Here is a 19,100-nt window from a genome sequence, read left to right on the forward strand (position 1 = left end):
TGAATAGAACTCTTAAAAACACTGAAAATACTAGGAGGTGAAGCAAATATTCTTTGAACTACTCAGCTGGTGAGCTACCTGTCAGAGACCCCTGTAATCACGTGTGATACGTGTTTCTGTTCAACTTCAACACACCGCTAGTCTTTTGAAGACACAAGAAAATAACAAGATAGCAAGATTAAATGATGTAAATAATAAGCTACTGTATATATGTATCTCCATAGCATTTATATCCATTCATAGAATATATTACATAAAATTGTTTTCAAGTTTAAAAGAACAACACATTTTTAAAGTGCGGCGGCTTTTATTTTGTAGTGGCGTACTCCCACGATCAATTACATGTAGCGGAAACCCTGTCGATGAACCACACTCAGGAATTGAACTGAATTGCATTAGTAAAGTTGTTGGTCAGCTGTTTTGTACTACTGCTACGTTACCTGGGTTACCTGGGTTGATACCTTGGTTAACGTCTTGCCCCGGCACGTTTCTCGGTTAACAACGGAAATTTTTGCTAAAATTTTGCTTTGGCTGGCGTTTGCCCGCTTGTCTACCGTCCAAAATACCGTTTGTTTACGCCACTGTCTTGGATCACACGCACTATACCGAGACGAGGGCAAGACCTCAGAATTTTACAGCTTAAAGAGAAGACCGTCATCATTTCAGAGGTATGTAAATGATACGGCAAGGCTCGGTCGTCGGCTGCGTGCACACACATACATGCATACACAGCTTCCCGCATAACACTCAATCCGGTGGCGCATTGTGGGTGGCACTGTGTTTCTGCCTTTCTTATTTTACATCCATAACACTCATTTCTGCTTCCAACAAGAAAACATAAGCATTCCAACTTACTGTAAACATACCAAATGTGCCCAAAATCATAACTTTAATGCATCGCTTTGAGCCATTTTTGTTATATATTTTTTATTTATTATTTTTTTTTTTAGTTCTATGGTAACATTACTAACCTATGCCCATTTTACGTCCACTTCCAAGTTTTCACTCCTGAACTTGAGTCCCGAGGGTCCACTGTACTTACAATCTTATGTGATGGTTCTCCTGAATAAAGTTTATGGTGTGTGTGTGTGTGTGTGTGTGTGTGTGTGTGTGTGTTAGGTGTGTGGACGTGTGCAGAGTGCAACTGGTTCACTCAGCAGTGAAGGTGAGGCAGGCGTATGGCAAGCTGCTTAGGACAATTCCCCTGGATGTTTCTCTGAGGTAAGACACTACATCCAAGTGCTCATTGCAACAACAAATAGTTATTTTTAAACATGTTAACTCCAGAATGTAGAAAGCAGGGTTAATGTTTTTGTCATTTCATGCACAGAAATAATCACCTTCAATCAATTAGCAAAATAAGTACTATATATTTGTCATATTTGTCATACTTATTTTATTGTTTAGCAACCACAGCCACCCAGAGATCACTCAGATCTCACTGGCCATCCGCCACCACATGAGCCGAGCACCAAGCAGCACCTTTCACCCCCAGGACTTCAGTGACCTCATCAGCTTCATCTTATATGGAGTCCTGCACCGTGGAGGGTATGTCCTTTTTTTTTTTTTTTTTTTAAAGCGGTGTATTCCAATGCATAATTGACCATGATGCAAAACTCAGAATGGAGATTTTCTAAAACTCAGGCGTTATGTTTGTGTGTGGATGGGTGAAACTGAGCTTTTTGGTTTGTGTCACGAGAAATGTGTGAGATAAACCTTAACAGAACATGAAGTTCTTCACTTACACGTATAAGTGTGTGCCGGCTTTAAAGATAATGTCCACTTCATTGTATATCTGATATATAATATGTTGTATTGTCGAGGGGAGTTGCTGCTGGAGTACCCATAATGCCTTGCGGGGGCTTTGTGATTGACAGTTAAAGTCACGTTTGTTGTTAGCACTTATTTACCAACATAGAGTGTAGTTCATTGTCGTGGTGTTTTCACTTGACCTGTTACGTGTTGTGCTGTTTTTATTTTTTGTTTTGTACGGTGAGTAAGCCTGCCGTCTGTGGTGGTCCAAATTTATCGGTGGCTGGCCACCACAAATAAGTGAATGTCTGCGAGAAAACCGAGTATGCACTGGTTACAGATATCCCTATGTGATAACTCAAAAAAAATGAATTCAACACATTTTGGGTCGTCCTTACTTGAAATTAAAGTTAATGCTGTTTCTCTATTAGATGTTTTCATTATCTTACACCAACTCACTTGTCAATGCCCGCCAGCTGTGCTGAGTCTTTCTAATGATCAAATTCTTGCATCAACAGCAAGGATCCATGGCTCGAGCGTCTTTACTACAGCTGTCAGCGCTTGGAGAAACGGGATGGTCGCGGCAGTGGTGATGGCGTGCGTCCTGGTGTCGTGCCAAGGGCTTTGTTAAAAACCGAAGTGGTCCTGTGGCAGTGGGCAGTGTGGGAAGCTGCACAGTTCACTGTGCTGTCCAAACTCAGAACTCCACTTGGCCGTGCCCAGGACACGTTCCAGACCATTGAAGGTGAAGACACAAGCTCTTGTTTGTACATGATGCGTCCATCTTAGTGCACCCCTGCTTTTAGTTTTTGCAAAATAAATAAAGTAGTGTTGTTGCATACTTGCTGGGATTACAACCATCAAACTGTTGGTTGAGATATGAAAATGACCACGCATAATGTCTAATAATAGAAAATATTAGGGCTAGGGAGTTAGTTTTAAGTTGCTGCACATGCGAGACTTAAGGGTCCAATATTGTACCCCACCTGGGAAACTATGGATTTATAGTCCTTCTGCCATACTGTAGAGTTTTTTTTTTTTTTTACCGCAGCGCAGGTTGTAGTTTAAATCACATTTAATTTATTAGTGTTTTGTACAAGTACATAAGATCTCCACATATGCCAAAGATGGTATCTATTCCTTCTAAATTCTGATTGTTACCACATTTTTTTTCTTAAAAAGACAGTTTGCATTTGAATTTAATTTGAACACGAGTTTGCAGTAGTTAAAGAGGCCACAAACCAAAAGTTAAGATTATAGACCTCACAAAAAGGCTCTATATGGTGGACCACAAAGAATAACATAAATTAGGTGAGATAAGTGTGTTTTTAAGGACGCTATTACATAATTACACAACAGAAAAGTACCTTTTGCATTCAGAATTTATCGAGCACAATCCGTTGGCCTCCGATTTTTACTTCATGTCTTTTGTACTTTTTTTTTGCCAGCATGGATGTGAAATGGGTTTTAAATTGTGTTAATTATGGGCTTAAATTTGATTATGTGCAGAGACTGCATTTGGCCTATAATAAATCCACCATCCACAAGGGCTGCCAGTGCTAACCTAGAACTTTTAGTATTACTCCAAGTTAATTTTATTTGCCTATTTATTAATATTTGGTTGCTATCATGTCTGTCACACAGTATCAAAAACATTTTATGATGACATTTTGCCTTTCAACCGCCATGAATTTCATTTATGGTGATAAAGAACAGCTTAGCCTTCCCTTATGTTGCTCCCTAATTCTTATATTTCAGGTATGATTCGCAGCCTGGCTGCCCACAGCCTGAACCCAGAGCAGGATGTTGGGGCATGGGCTGGTGCTGGAAGTGACGGGGATGGCCACCACTCAAATCAACTCCGGATTGCGCTGCTACTGCAGTACCTAGAGAACCTGGAGAAGCTAATGTACAATGCATATGAGGGCTGTGCTAATGCTCTCACTGCCCCACCAAAGGTAGGCCTGCATAAGTCACGCTGCACTGCTGGTTTAAAATGATGTGTATCAGGTTGGAAGTGACGAGACTGGACTGAACATTCCAATTTACACAGGGCATCAGGACTTTCTTTTACACCAACCGCCAGACATGCCAAGACTGGCTGACAAGGATTCGCCTGGCTCTGATGAGGGTTGGTCTTCTATCTGGACAGCCAGCAGTAACCATACGCCACGGCTTTGACCTTCTTGCAGAGATTAAGAACAGCAGCACCCAGGTCAGTATGAGCACAATGTCAACGATGATCGAAGGTAAGCAATCAATTTACTTCTAATAACTGGGTTTTGATTTTTGCTGCAGGGCCCAGAGTTAGAGGTCCCTCTGACATTATTGGCAGAAGCTCTTTGTGAGCTGCATTGCCCTGATGCCATCCAGGGGCTTGCTGCCTGGAGCCTCTCGAACACTGGCAAGAGTCTTACCTGGTTGTCCTCAGTCGCCTTGCAAGCAGAGGGACGGTAAGCAACAAACCACCCAAAATACGGTACAGTCAGCAAAAATCGAAACACACTTGTTTTTGCTCCCATCTTTCATGAGCTGAACTAAAAAAAAAAAACAACTTTTTAATGTATGTAATAGGCCTATTTTCCACTTATTGTTCACAAACGTGTCTAAATCTGTGTTACTGAGGCCTTCTCCTTTGCCGAGGTAATCCATCCATGGCATATCAAGATGCTGATTAGACAGAATGATTATTGCAGAGGTGCGCTGTAGGCAGGCCATAATAAAAGGCCACTCCCAAAATGTGAAGTGGATGTGCTCACTAACACAGATTTAGACAGATTTGTTAATATTTAGGGAGCCTTTTGTGTAGTGTAGTTTTATTGTGCCCAAACCAATGTGTTGATACAGCAAGTGTGCATGTGTCTGTGTAGGTTTGAAAAGGCAGCTTTGGACTACCAAGATCAGCTATCTGCAGTTTCAGGGATGGACTGTAGCATCAAAAGCTCTGATTGTTATGTACTCAAACTCTCCAGCAGTGCCAGCAGCCCCAAACACACCAGCAATGGTAACCAGCAAACATCAGTTAATCATCCGGTATCTTTATTTGGCACAGGCTCTTAATTGAGCTTTTGTATGCCTGCCTTTGCACATTGGACTCTTGCTTAGTGTCACTTTTATGTGTTTTCTCTGCAAAGGTGACAGTAGGAAGACTGTGCTGCTAAAGGCAAGCGAGTGCTCTCCTGAGGTGGTCAACCTCCTGGCCAACAAAGCATGTCAGTGCTACGTGGCACTTTGTGATTGGCCTTCCGTCAAGGAATGGCAGGCCACTGTTCACGCCCTGAAACAGAACTCCACCAACCCAGTCAGCATCAATCTCAGAGCCGATTTCAACTACATTCAGGCTCTAAGTCGCTTTGAGGATGGAGATCTGACTGAATGTGGCGCTCAACTGGAGCTTCTACCCGGGGAGGACTTCAGCTCGCTCTCCACGAGCAAGGACAAGCTGGGTAAGGCCAGGCTACCGGACCAACCTTTACTTCATCCTTAAACTTGGCTTTTAACTTTTAACGTCCACGCAGTCATTGCTAAATAGGTGGATGTTTGAGATATTCTATTGTTTGTTTTAGATCTGAAGAGGCTTCTGCCCTCTATGAGTCCAGATCCAACAGAGCTACAGCGAGCCATTGAGGTACAGCTCCTACGTACTGCTGTTTGTGCCCTGGCAAAGGCCAGTCAGCAACCAGAGCAGAGGACCACCGCCAATCAAGAGTGAGTAGTTAATAAGTGAGGTAGAAATGCTTGTTATCTGTCAAACTATAGGTGTAGTCGTATATTTGTAAGACACTGTCTTTTAACAAGTCTTGTATTTTTGCAGTACATTGGTGCGCTGCCTCAAACAAACTGGGCGGATCTGCCTGGGTCCTCTCCGCCTGTCAACCCTCACCCTTTCAGATGCGTTGCCCACCCTTCCCACTTTGCAGCTCCACTGCACTGCCACACTAGAGAACACACTCTCGGGACAAGAGGCATGTACATTTCCCTTAGATTAGATTAGATTTTCGTTAACTTTGGCGGGGGGTGATGACTAATAAATGAAATGTATCCACATGGCTATGATTTTAACCCGGCAATCATAGTTTAAATATCATCAAATATACAGAATGTCCAATGTCTATGTCAATGATTACCAACTGTACTTTGCTTGTTAAAATGAGCAAGCAACATATACATCAGGCCTGTTGACCAAATCAAGTGTTGAAGTATAATTCAAGCCTCTGTTGTATTTGTATTCTCTGTAGGACTCAGTGATTCCTTTGTACAGTGAGGCTCTGAGCTCCTGTAAGCAACAAGATGTCCAGCCTTTCCTTCAGGCAATCAGATACACCATGTTCCAGAGACAACTTCTCAACAAAGTCCGAGGTATCAGTCGCCATTTTTGGCAACATTTAACTGAAGTTGTGGGGAAATCATTGAACTAGGCTCTTCAGTAATGGGTAAGATAATTCGCTCGGTTAGCTACATTAGATCAGGGGTCACCAACCTAGCCAAAGTAGCCCCCACATCACTCCACCCCACCACCACCACATGCATGAGAAAGAAATGCATTCTAAAATACAAAATGCAGAGGGACAAACTTTTTTTTTTTTGGGGGGGGGGGGGGGGGGGGAGTGTAAGTTGTGGATATCAATATTTTGTTAATGTTCTGGTAAAACAGTCATTCAGTTTGTTTGGGTTGAAATAAAGTATGAAAATAGTTTTAACAAAAATGAGTAGCTCGATGCCATTTTCATGTTGTGAAAGTAAAATGGTTGGCAACCCCTGCGCTAGATGACGCTGAACCAGTAGGACTTGTGAGTGTCAGGACCTGACAGACATTGATAAGATGACTACTTTATTCATCATCAATAGAAAAGCCATTTTCATCCTTCCCTTCCTTTTTGATACACAGCAAATGTAACCAAGTCATGCCCATGTGTTTACGTATGGGATCAGAGTTCTTAGGTAAAATAGATGCTCTGCATGCAACAAGGTACAGACAAGATGTAGACTTTGATTTTTGCCTCAGTCCAGAGATGAGCATTGCAAAACAAGTAGCATCTTTGCTATTGCATTATACTAGCCCAAAGTAATGTGATTGAGTGGGAGTCGATATGAATCAACAGCACACATTTGAGACCATCTGCATTAAAAGTACATTTTCAGTTCTGTATTCCGAAGCCCCTCTCAGGGGCCCTCCTCTCAAATTTTCATTTCAAAAGCAATTGTTTAGACCCAGACCCAAGAGAAACGATTTGAAACATGTTTTTTTTTTTTTTTTTTTTTTTCTCTATCCAGGTTCATCTCCTTCCACAGATGGCCACCTGATGGAGCTTTGTCTGACGACTGTAAAGTTTGCCCGGAAAAAAGGCAACATTGCCTTGGCATCCCGCTTGCTCAGTCAGTGCTGTGATGGAACCCAAAAGGAGGAGCAGGGTGAAGAACTGGTAAAGGCCTTCCGGCGGCTCAGCGTGGAAGGCACACTGGGAGAGAAATGGGGGCCAGAACTGCAGATGGAAAAAGCCAAAGTAGTGAGGACTTCAGGTGAGGAAAATGAATCCTTTGGTAATTTGAACATAAGGGACATGGCAAGCAAAGATTCAAGCTGTCAGTATCACTTGTTCTGTTTCAGCTTATGAAGAAAAACTTGCAAGAAAATATCACATTTTTCATTGCAGCAAGGCACTGTTGACTTGACATTGACATAATGTGTTTTATTTGATTTTTTTTAGTCAAAATTTGTCATTTGCACTTTGTGTGAGTAAATGAGTTTAAAGTAAAATGTTTTTTGGGGGGGGGGGGGGGCAATTTTGACATTTTTGGGTGAGAAAGGGGTGTTTTAAAAGTATGACAATTTGCATATTAACGTATCAATGTAAAATAGATTTCTATATCATCTATCACTATAAATGCTTTCAACTTACCATAAATTGTCACAAACATGCTCCAAAATGGCGACGCATCTTGCACGTAACACGGAGGTAGGGGATGGACTCTGCTTCAAAGCATTGTTAGTGTGCACTCCAGTAACACGCTTCACCTTCAGCTGAAGCATGTTTAAAAAAAAAAACAAAAAAAAAACAGTTCCCCAAAGGAAATGGATTAGCAAAAATAGATCAGAGAAATCCTGATGGTAATCCGTATCCTGGACAGTACACCATATTTCTGATTTTGAATTGTTCTGAATTTTGATGAAAAACTACAGTAATAACACGCGACTACTCTGAAGTTCACATTGTGTGTCAAGGCAGAGTTGATACTTCGGAAATGACAGCAGCTGAAGTCTAAGTTCCACCTTTTTGTATTATTTCATCGTCTTATTTCATCGCATTGTTAGTGTGCACTCCAGTAACACGCTTCACCTTCAGCTGAAGCATGTTTAAAAAAAAAAACAAAAAAAAAAACAGTTCCCCAAAGGAAATGGATTAGCAAAAATAGATCAGAGAAATCCTGATGGTAATCCGTATCCTGGACAGTACACCATATTTCTGATTTTGAATTGTTCTGAATTTTGATGAAAAACTACAGTAATAACACGCGACTACTCTGAAGTTCACATTGTGTGTCAAGGCAGAGTTGATACTTCGGAAATGACAGCAGCTGAAGTCTAAGTTCCACCTTTTTGTATTATTTCATCGTCTTGGTGGCACGGCGTGACATTGGCATCAGATTGTGATTTATCCACAGCAGACACAAAGACAATATTCAACACTGGTTCCCCTGTTTATTCAATGCATTTGTAGTATATTTTTGTTTATAGCTGCAGATCACCGTACTCTGTGCGTCATGCCCCTTGAAGTGACTGCGCGCACTCTGATACCCCTTTCAGGAAACTGGCAATAAACCAAATATGGATATGAAATTTTGTATTTAATCTGACTAACGTTTGCATACGAAAGTCTGTCTGAAATTTGAGCAGTGACAAATTATATTTTACAACATGTACTATATTGGCACATTACAGTAGATTCACAGGGGGTTGTGTGCTCAGATGCCCGCAAATGGCAAAAAACCACAATTGAAGCCCATGAAATTGTCTATTTTGACACACTTAACCGTATGTCATCAAACCAAACGCCTCTCACCCACCCTCACAGTGCAACCAGAAATAACACAGCAAGTAACATTTGGCACACACAGTGTAACTGCACCACACAGACTTTGCGGGTATCGAAATAAACGCTTACAAACTAATACATGCAAGACAATAAACTAATATATAACCCGCACTTCCTTTTTGGACTTCCCAGCATGCTTTGCAGGTTATAAATTAGTATTAAAATATTGTTTTGCATGCGTATTGGTGTATAAGCGTATATATTTCAATAACCGCATAGTCTGTGTGGCACAGTTGCATTATATTTTGATGGGGAAAAAAAGTTGAATATCATCTTCCACAGGTCAGTCCGTTACAGCCATGGAAATGCTGAGCAGGGCTGCTCTGTCATATTGCTATGTGGGGAAAAATGAAGGTGCTGCCTGTCGCTCGTTGCTGACTCTCTGCAAATGGCTGTTGGCTGACTGGAAAGACATGATACCCCAGCTCAAACAGGTACGCTCCATTTTTAACGTTTTTAACTTACTAGCAGGATTTTACTGTGCAAAAATTGCAGTTGTGTTGATAAATAAGTGTTTTACTAATGTATTGTTTATGCTTCATCCTTAATAAGCACTGTGCAATGTGTTGGTCCAGGTTGTAAAGATGTCAGGGGCTGTCAATTCATCCAACGCTGTGGGCAGCTTGTCACCTTTGTGTCAGAACATTTCTGCTCTGCTGGAGCTTCCCCTCGTGGAACAAAGCATTCCCCACATCACCACTGAGACCTCTGGTAACTGAGTACATTTCTGTAAATGTTTGGTCATTAGACTGCCATGTAGCTGCAAAAGCACATCTCAATGTCTAATGCCGAATGCAACGCTTATATTGGCAAGAATACCACACCATAACGAAAATGTTGTTTTTGCTGCAGTGAGTGTAGGTGTTGGGGAGCCAGACTTCGTGCTTGGCCAACTCTACCAACTCTCCACCAGCCTGGCCCCAGAGGTTGCCAAGTCCTGGGCAGCACTGGCTAGCTGGGCTTACCGCTGGGGTAGGAAGGTCGTTGATAATGCCAGGTTAGTGGAACAATATATCACTGGTTAATTCTAATATTGAAGTATTGACCCCGATCTCAGACCGCTGTTTTATAATATACGGTGTACATGCAAACCACCACACAGAGGACTCTATCTCACGCACGCACACATGCACACATACAGAGCGAGACCAAAGCAGAAAGACGGGCTATGTCATTTCTTCATGCGCTTTCCTGCAATTTCAACGCTGGTCCGTGTCCCATTCACCACTGATTGCTTTACAATGTCACTTTTTAAAAATCTATTTTAGAGAAAACTCACACAAGGTAAATTAGCACCATGCCTGATTTTAAAAGTGGCCACCGTGCACAGAATGTATAATCAGAACAAAATAACCAAATACAAATATATAAATAATCAAATACGACTGGAATTATTATAAGCCGTAGATATTGCGGTAATACAGCAGAACGTGCCGTTTTATTAACGCAATTGTACCATTTGCAAGTAATTATGACAGCGGCAACCTTGTATAACTGTATAACTATACAACTGGAAAAGGTATATAACAGTGATGGGACAGGTAAACTGGGCATGGCACTATTGGAGGCCGGGAGAGGGACGGGGAATTGAGCCCAAGTCAAGCCCTGTATGAATGGTCTATGTAGTGTGGATACGCCCTTACAAGTTTGTTTGTGAAATCCTAGCTGGTTAAAAAATAAATTTAAAAAAATAGAAGAATATCAAAATACCTTCAACCCAGCTGACGGTATTTTATTTGGAATATTTTTGACTTTTGCGCATATGTTACAAACACCTGTGTCGTTTTGATTTTGTCCTAAAACATATTGTTCCAAATACTGTTATTGAAAGTAGTAGTCATCTTATATTCACGGATGTCTTATATTCTGGTCAATTCCATATTATGTTGATTGTGTTTTTATGCTAACAAGGGAATGTGATGTAATACATTGTACATCCAGACCAGCATCATTATCTAGACATGATTTTTATATTGTCCCTTCAGCCAAGGGGAGGGATTGCCTCTTCTTTCTGGAGAAAAAAAAGAAATAGAGGAGCTGCTACCTGCAAATACTAGTGAAGAAGACAAGGAAACCATTTTTGGCATTCTTGGACAAGCCATGTGTCGACCTACAGGCATACAGGTAGGGTAGTGTAATAATTACTTACTGCAAATGATATTAATTGATGATATTGATTCAATATTTCTTTCATTATTTCAGTTTAAATGTTAGAATAACTACTGTATGTACTCCTGCTGAAATACAGTATTTAGTTTTTAATCAACATAATTTCCTAATAAGGTCTACTAATCTGTCCTGCTTTAGGATGAGGACATGGCGCTACAGCAGGAAGATGACGAGGATGACATGGTGGACGTGATATGGCGGCAGCTAACTGCGTCATGCCCCTGGCTGGCAGACGCAGGCCAACCTGTAGCGGATGGTCTTATCCGCGTTTGGAGACGTGTGGTGGACCGAATATTCGGTCTCTACCGGATCTCTTGCCAGGCCTACTTTACATTTTTGAAGCTTAATGCTGGCCAGGTGAGACTTGACAACATCTTCTTTTGGTCTGCTAGGGTCCGTACCAGGGGTCAGTAACTTTTTTTTTTTTTTTTTTTTTTTTTTTGCCATTTTAAGACAGTGTGCCATAACTTTTGTTTTCATTTGAACATTTAATAATAATGACACAAAGTTTAAAATCTTCATCAATGGAGGAAAATGATGTTAACTGTCGTAAAAGTCTTTTATTATTGCCCGTGCTCCTTATGCATGTCTCTGGTGAAAGTAAATGTGCAAGCAAAGGCTATTTTTGGTTAAGACACCTACTTATGTTGGTGTGAGCCAATCTGAGGGATGTCTAGGTTTCACTGTACCATTACTCTATTATAAAACATAAAAAAAAAATGTATTTATAGACTCAAAAGTATGCTTTGCCTTGTAGAATGTGGACTAAAATTAACCATTCAAAGAGATTTCTGTTAGTCCACCATTGCCACCCAGCAGCAGGGATGGACAGCGTTCATCTGAATTGTATCTTTTGTGTTTTAGATCCCTATTGATGAGGACGACCCCAAACTTCTGCTTTCCTGTCACAACAGCAAGCAGAGCAATGATGACGTAATTGTCATGGCAACGCTTCGTCTCCTCCGTTTGTTGGTGAAGCATGCTGGGGAACTGAGGGAGGGGCTTGAGTTAGGATTGGCCTCCACTCCGACAGCACCCTGGAGGGGTACGGCGAAATAACAATCCAGAACTTTTTATGTACAAGCTATCTGGAAGTTTGTGCTTTTTTTTTTTTTTTATCCTTGACACTTTTATTTCAAATTTTTTGAATTGAAACGATCGGAACACATTAATTGCCCTAACTAGCCTTACCTGTTTTTTTTTTTTTTTTCTATCTCCCCCCCCATAATCTTTTAATGTTTATCTTTATTCAGGTATCACCCCCCAGCTGTTTTCCCGCCTCAACCACCCAGAGGCATATATACGACAAAGCATATGTAGCTTGCTCTGCCGTGTGGCCCAGGACTCTCCACATCTCATCCTTTACCCTGCCATCGTGGGCTCACTCTCCCTTGGAGGGGAGGCTCAGAATTCAGGTAGGATATTTTCATGCTCGCTTTGGCATTCATTTTAAGTAATGTAATTTAAGTCCAAATCTAAACATGAACACTGTAAAATGCTAATTGATTATTGACCATGTTTTGACAGGGAGCAAGCTGCCATCAGATCTGCCCACCTTTTTGGGGAGCATCCCAGGAGAGGGCCTTGATGGGGAGGGGGAGGAGGAGGACCAGCCGGAGAACAGTGAGAAAGAAGCTCCAGAAGAAATAGCAACCTTTTGCTCCAGCCAAGACCAAGCCATGATGCAGGATTGTTACAGCAAGATTGTGGAAAAGCTGTCGTTAGCAAACCCGACCATGGTGCTTCAGGTAATGGACTTTACGTCTCGATTTCCTTCTTACATGGACAGTCGGTACAGTTTTTTTGGGCTGTTTTCTCAACTAGCTCCTAACAAGTTGTGTGCAAACCAGGTTCAGCAGTTGGTTGGAGAGCTGCGCAGGGTGACATTACTCTGGGATGAATTGTGGCTGGGAGTGTTGCAGCAGCAGCACATGCATGTCCTGCGTAGGATCCAACAGCTTGAGGACGAAGTGAAGAGGGTTCAAAACAATAACACACTTCGCAGGTAAGAATGATCTTCTCACCAATGTCACCAAGTCTTTTGTGTCAAAAGTCAACCCTTTTTTCCCCCCCTTTCTTTTATTTGCACTGCAGGGATGAAAAGATAGCGATAATGCGTGAGAAACACTCTGCTCTGATGCGCCCAATGGTTTTTGCCCTGGAACACGTCTGCAGCATCACTTCCGCTCCAGCAGAGACACCACATGAGACCTGGTTCCAGCAAACCTATGGTGATACGATCAATTCTGCCCTTGAGCGACTGAGAAACCCCCACAACCCCGCCAACCCTGCCAGCAGCTGGCTCCCCTTCAAACAGGTATGCAGTGTTTCCTACAGGACTGCAATGTGTCTGTGGTGTTGGGTTGCAGTGGGGAGCGCGTGGGGCTCTAGATAGCCATGTCGGCTGTAATATGATGTATGTTAAGAAACAGAGTTATGATGTCATCTACTGTATGGAGTTGACATAGACAGTCGTATCTGTGAACAAGGGCATAATTTATGTGGCCTGCCAAAAATGAATGTATGAGAAACACTGTTTTTCAATGTGCTATATTTACAGTGATAGACTTCAACATTATATTAGTATAACAAACTAACACCTTTTTCTTTTCAACACTGTAAGCCTATGCATGCTCCACATGCATTGTCATTCTGGGTATGGCCGATTTACTGAATGATTTTATTCATCCTGTTGTTTTTTTTTAAGATGATGTTGAGCCTGCAGCAGCGTGCTCAAAAGCGAGCCAGCTACCTGCTCCATTTAGATGAGATCAGTCCACATCTGGCATCTATGACTGCAACTGAGATGGCTCTGCCTGGCGTGGTGTCGGCGTCAGACACCGTCACTATACAGAGCATTGGCAAGTCCATAACCATTCTCCCAACCAAGACCAAGCCCAAGAAGCTCTTCTTCCAGGGATCCGATGGACACAACTATCCATACCTGTTCAAAGGTGAAAGCTACATAATGAATACTCACATAAAATGTATGCGATGAAGCCTACCCATACTTGTCATATGTGTCTCATGCATCTATAAAACACTGAGAGATTAAAAAAAAAAAAAAAACGGACATACTATCCTCATGCAATGTTGAACATAAATAGTTTGTCAGATGGTCGGTTTTGATAAAGTCATTCTTTTTTCCTAACAGGCCTGGAGGATTTACATTTGGATGAGCGCATCATGCAGTTCTTATCAATTGTGAACACCATGTTCACAAAGATCAACCAGCAAGAGCAGCCACGCTTCCATGCCCGCCATTACTCCGTCACGCCCCTTGGTACCCGGTCGGGGCTTATCCAGTGGGTTGATGGAGCCACGCCCCTCTTTGGCCTCTACAAGCGCTGGCAGCAGAGGGAGGCTGTGCTGCAGGCTCAGAAGGTAACATAAATTTAGATTTTTTCCTTTTGATTTCAAATGCAAAAATAATATAAAATAAGAGTCTCCTTTTGAGATAATTCAAACAACAAAAGTCATAAAATACATAAAACCCCAAACCATGCTTAGGGCGTTCTCACACTAGACCAAATCATTCCTTTCATGGGCCCGCTTCACGCCGAAAGCACAATATGTTTGGCTAGTGTGTGCGCATTGGTGCCCGAGCAATTCCCACTTCCCCTCTATGGAAGCCTGTTATGATGCACGCGCACAATGTAGCAGAGTCATGGAATGACAAGAATGCAATCACTCCTCGCAGACTGTCAATAATAACCAACACAATTTATAATACCAAAAATATAGTTGGTCCTCAGGCTAGTATGTTTCTAGACTGTGGTGTATGTCGGGTTTTGGTGTAAGTCGGATCATGTACCTAAATTATATTATACCTAATTGGAGTCCTAACTCACTCCAACTGTACACAGAACACATGAAAGACATTAAATAGAAAAAAAATGTAGTGTAGCAGCACGACTACGTGTTACTCCGCTAGTCTGCCAATGTATTCATCGACCAGTCACGTGCGGTGAGGTTCATGACTAGTGAGGCACTGACTTGAGTTTTTTAATGTTGCTCATTTAGAGGATGACCAAAAAAAAGAAGAGAATTCACTTTGATTAAAAATGTTTTCAAATTGTTTTCAGATACTTCTTAGTCCAATTATTTTTTTTATTTTATTGTTGTGATTATTAACTAAAAATAATCTGTATATGCACCTTATCCTCCTATTTGACTTGTTTGGAAATCTAGCTCTAGCCGGCACTGCTGTTTGTGTATTTCAGTAAAGCTTTAAAAAACGCTGGCTTTTCCTCTATTGAAGGACGACAGTGACAACAACAGCAATATGATATTATTGGCAACATGCTGACGAACAGAAGTGGCTGACATAATCACATAATTGTCTAATTGGCCATGATTCTTTAGCCAAATGTAAGTTAAAAAAAAAAGATGAAATGTAAATATGATTACAACTACAAATGAACTTTCTTCAGTCGCTTCTGTTTGTTTTTGTTTTGGGTTATTTTAATATCTCAAAGATGGACCCACCTTTGAGTGCTCTTAGATGGGACAGGGGCCCACAGCACTCGCTGCGTGTTTAAGAGTGACACGTGGTTACAGGTCAGTTGCCAAACGTTGCATCTTTTGAAAACGTATCCAGAGGGGTCTGATGACTCGCCAAATATCGCGACAATGTCACTAAGTTGGCAAAGGTGATCCCTCCTGGCACATTCTTATTCTCCGGCAGACCAGGTGCGTTATGTGTTTATGAGCAATGCGAACTGGTGGCGCCAAATCTATTTGTGGTGGTCAAACTTTATTTGTGGCAAGTGAACCATGCCATTCTGTACCTCCTCTGTTGTAACCGGGTAATGCCTAATTGTTTCCTAACCAGGCCCAAGACTCGTTCCAGCAGCAGCCAGTGCCACTTGTACCCCGCCCCAGCGAGCTCTACTACAGCCGCATTGGTCCTGCCCTGAAAGCAGTGGGGCTCAATCTGGACGTAACGAGGCGAGACTGGCCTCTCAGTGTCATGAAAGAGGTGCTGAAGGAACTGATGGAGGCCACACCTTCCAACTTACTGGCCAAGGAGTTGTGGTGTTCTTGTACCACTCCCAGTGAGTGGTGGAGGGTCACCCAGGTAACCGCTGTTTGTGTGTCTTTTTAAAATGTGTATTATTACAACCTAATTGCTAATAATGTTGTTTTATTCTATAGTCTTATGCCAGATCCACTGCTGTCATGTCGATGGTGGGATACATAATTGGTCTCGGTGACAGACACCTTGACAATGTGCTTATTGATATGACCTCTGGAGAGGTTGTACACATTGATTACAATGTGTGTTTTGAAAAGGGTAAGTTCATAGACCCAGTAAAAGCAACCTGAGTATTTTTTGTCATGACATTGTATATAGGAGGGACTGAGATCTCTTCGATTGTCAAACCTCCTTGGTAAAAATGTCTTTGTGTTTTTATGTGCCGCTAGGGAAGAGCCTACGAGTGCCAGAGAAGGTTCCTTTCAGGATGACCCACAATATTGAAACGGCGCTAGGAGTTACTGGGGTGGAAGGCATCTTCAGGCTTTCCTGTGAACAGGTACATTGTCACGATCCAAACAAGCAGTACCCACAGTACCCCTTCATTTTTGTAATTTCGGGAAATCATTTGTTAAACTTGAAGTAAATGTTAAAATAATAATTGCACTGTTCGCTATACGGAACGCACCACATAGCCCGGGACCCTTATGAGGCGCCCGCAAGCCTACTTTTCATTCAGATTTTCAGTTAACAATGTGAGTTGTGGATACCAGCATTTTAATGTTCTCGTAAAATAAGCACATTCAGTTTGTTTGTGTTGAAGTAAGCCATGAAAATAAATGTTGCAAAAACCAGTAGCTCTTGGCCAAGGTCATTTTGTAAAAGTAGCTCTCACAAGAACAAACGTTGGAGAACCCTGCTATAGATTGTGCAATGTTAAAGGAAAGTGAAGAAATAAAGATATTAAAAAAAGCAATAAAATAAGAAATACAGTTAATTATAAATATTAAATAACTTTGAATTAGTAAAGATATTAAAGGAAAACTGCACTTTTAAAAAAAAATTTGCCCATCATCCAGAATCCTTTTGAGACATGAACACACATCTTTCTCTTTTTTGTGCATTCTAAAGATACAAAAAGAGACAGCTCATTACTGCACATAATGGGACGCATGAATGCCGCCTACAAAGACCGCTATTAAAACATCTCCAAAAACCTCCAACAAGGTTCTATGGTTTTATATACGTGCCGTGACCATGTAGTAACAGCTACATTCATGATAACATGTCATGCTTACAGTCTTTTGCCGTATTTTGGGCCTTTTTAAGCATTACCGGAATTTCCTTCCTGGGCGCATTGATTTCCCCTAGCAACATAGAAAGGAATGCTTACACCTAGCATGAACTTTTCCAAGCTCAAAAATAAAAAACACAGCAGCAGGTGTGGTGTGGCAAGTTATCGGTACACCAGCAACATAGTTCAATCGGCGTAATAATGTTAATAATAATAATGTCGCTGTAGCTTGGTTAATATGCACGTTAATTATATGGAAATGCAGCGTTGTTGGCGCTTTTTGAAGGGTTTTTTTTCCCCCCAGAAGGCTTTATAGGCAGAATGGTGTTTCCCATTATGTACATTCTTAGCTTTGTCTTTTTATCTGTTTTCTAACTTTAGAATGCACTGAAAAGAGAAACGTGTTTGTTTCTCAGAAGGATTGTGGATGATGGGCAAAATTCCACAGAAGTGCAGTTTTCCTTTAAGAAAAAAGTGTGAAGAACTTTATTTGATAAATGTTTGAATATTTATTTTTTTTTTTTTGCCTTTTTCAGGTTGTTCAGATGATGCGTCGAGGCAGAGAGACCCTCCTGACCCTCCTGGAGGCCTTTGTCTATGATCCACTAGTGGATTGGACTGCTGGGGGGGAGGTGGGCTTTGCGGGTGCTGTCTATGGAGGAGGGGGTCAACAGGCTGACAGCAAACAGAACAAGAGGGAGATGGAGAGAGAAATCACACGCTCGCTCTACTCTTCCAGAGTAGCTGAGATTAAGGTAAAGCCTACAACTAAGTAAAACGCCACGAGCATCCCGTGGGCTGCACAGTGTTTTTTGAGTATCGAACACAATTGTTCCAGAAGCAAACCATGTGACTGGTTGACTGTTTGCACTTTGCAAAGGTGAACTGGTTTAAGAATCGTGATGAAATGCTGGCTGTCCTGCCACAAGTGGAAGAGGCTGTAGAAGAGTACTTGGTCCTGCAGGATCTGCTCTGCCAAGGGGAGAAGCTACAGGCAAAGCTTCAGGAGGAGGTGACCTTCCTGGAAGGAGCTGAAAACCATCCAAACCATCTAATTTTTACTCTGGAGCAAAGGTTGGAAAAATAGAATGCTTACTTCATATGCATAAACTACATATTGTTTTCTTAATAAAAAAGCGCTACAACTGCAAAACATCTTCTTTGTACAGGTACTCTGAACACACGCAGCTACAGTCACGACAACGAACTGTCCAGGAGGCCATTCAAAGCAAGCTTGCTGACCTCGATCAATGGATCTCGCAGTACCAGGCAGCGTTTTCCAACTTGGAGACCACTCAGCTGGCTGCTCTCCTGCAGGATATCAGCAGCCCCATAGATCTTGGTTAGGATCATTAACATTTTTTTTTCCTTTTGCATTTCATTTTTGGTTATTTGGAAGGCACATTGCATATTAATGGACATATGGACATCTTTCTAACCATCAAGATAAGAAAGTAAAATACACCAGTTGTGTTCTCTCTTTAGGTCCTCCCAGCTATGTGCCAGCTACAGCCTTCTTGCAGAATGCGGGTCAGGCCCACCTGATCAGCCAGTGTGAGAGTCTCGAGGCAGAGATGAGCTCCCTGCTGCAGCAACGCCGTGGGGCCCTTCGCATTTGCTTGGAGCAGCTGCACAGTTACGCCACAGTGGCTTTGCTGTACCCACGAGCCACTCTGTTGCGCCATCGGGCCCATCAGTGGAAGGCCTGGTTGGAAGAAATGCTGAGAGTTATGACAGTTGAGCACTGCCAGCACATCTACAGACAGTAAGAAGACCTTTTGTGTGTATTTTTCTAAAAAAAAAAAAAAAATTA

General features: G+C 41.9%; 1 protein-coding gene across 1 annotated transcript in view; it reads left to right on the forward strand.

The window, feature by feature from the left end:
• Positions 1–19,100, forward strand: part of smg1 (SMG1 nonsense mediated mRNA decay associated PI3K related kinase) — a 55,098-nt gene that overhangs the window by 17,371 nt on the left and 18,627 nt on the right. The window contains exons 18-48 of the mRNA XM_054758356.1: positions 1,120–1,221; positions 1,408–1,548; positions 2,271–2,497; positions 3,511–3,710; positions 3,806–3,967; positions 4,051–4,205; positions 4,623–4,756; positions 4,887–5,198; positions 5,319–5,460; positions 5,567–5,717; positions 5,991–6,111; positions 7,027–7,272; positions 9,129–9,280; positions 9,422–9,557; positions 9,699–9,843; positions 10,832–10,970; positions 11,154–11,372; positions 11,880–12,060; positions 12,269–12,430; positions 12,543–12,763; positions 12,866–13,020; positions 13,110–13,332; positions 13,723–13,969; positions 14,170–14,399; positions 15,850–16,095; positions 16,173–16,311; positions 16,443–16,552; positions 17,824–18,042; positions 18,168–18,361; positions 18,457–18,629; positions 18,773–19,052. Coding sequence (XP_054614331.1) covers positions 1,120–1,221; positions 1,408–1,548; positions 2,271–2,497; positions 3,511–3,710; positions 3,806–3,967; positions 4,051–4,205; positions 4,623–4,756; positions 4,887–5,198; positions 5,319–5,460; positions 5,567–5,717; positions 5,991–6,111; positions 7,027–7,272; positions 9,129–9,280; positions 9,422–9,557; positions 9,699–9,843; positions 10,832–10,970; positions 11,154–11,372; positions 11,880–12,060; positions 12,269–12,430; positions 12,543–12,763; positions 12,866–13,020; positions 13,110–13,332; positions 13,723–13,969; positions 14,170–14,399; positions 15,850–16,095; positions 16,173–16,311; positions 16,443–16,552; positions 17,824–18,042; positions 18,168–18,361; positions 18,457–18,629; positions 18,773–19,052 — 5,664 coding nt within the window. The remainder of the gene's footprint in view (positions 1–1,119; positions 1,222–1,407; positions 1,549–2,270; positions 2,498–3,510; positions 3,711–3,805; positions 3,968–4,050; positions 4,206–4,622; positions 4,757–4,886; positions 5,199–5,318; positions 5,461–5,566; positions 5,718–5,990; positions 6,112–7,026; positions 7,273–9,128; positions 9,281–9,421; positions 9,558–9,698; positions 9,844–10,831; positions 10,971–11,153; positions 11,373–11,879; positions 12,061–12,268; positions 12,431–12,542; positions 12,764–12,865; positions 13,021–13,109; positions 13,333–13,722; positions 13,970–14,169; positions 14,400–15,849; positions 16,096–16,172; positions 16,312–16,442; positions 16,553–17,823; positions 18,043–18,167; positions 18,362–18,456; positions 18,630–18,772; positions 19,053–19,100) is intronic.

Source organism: Dunckerocampus dactyliophorus, chromosome 18 (assembly GCF_027744805.1).
Source record: "Dunckerocampus dactyliophorus isolate RoL2022-P2 chromosome 18, RoL_Ddac_1.1, whole genome shotgun sequence".
Classification (NCBI taxonomy): Eukaryota; Metazoa; Chordata; class Actinopteri; order Syngnathiformes; family Syngnathidae; genus Dunckerocampus; species Dunckerocampus dactyliophorus.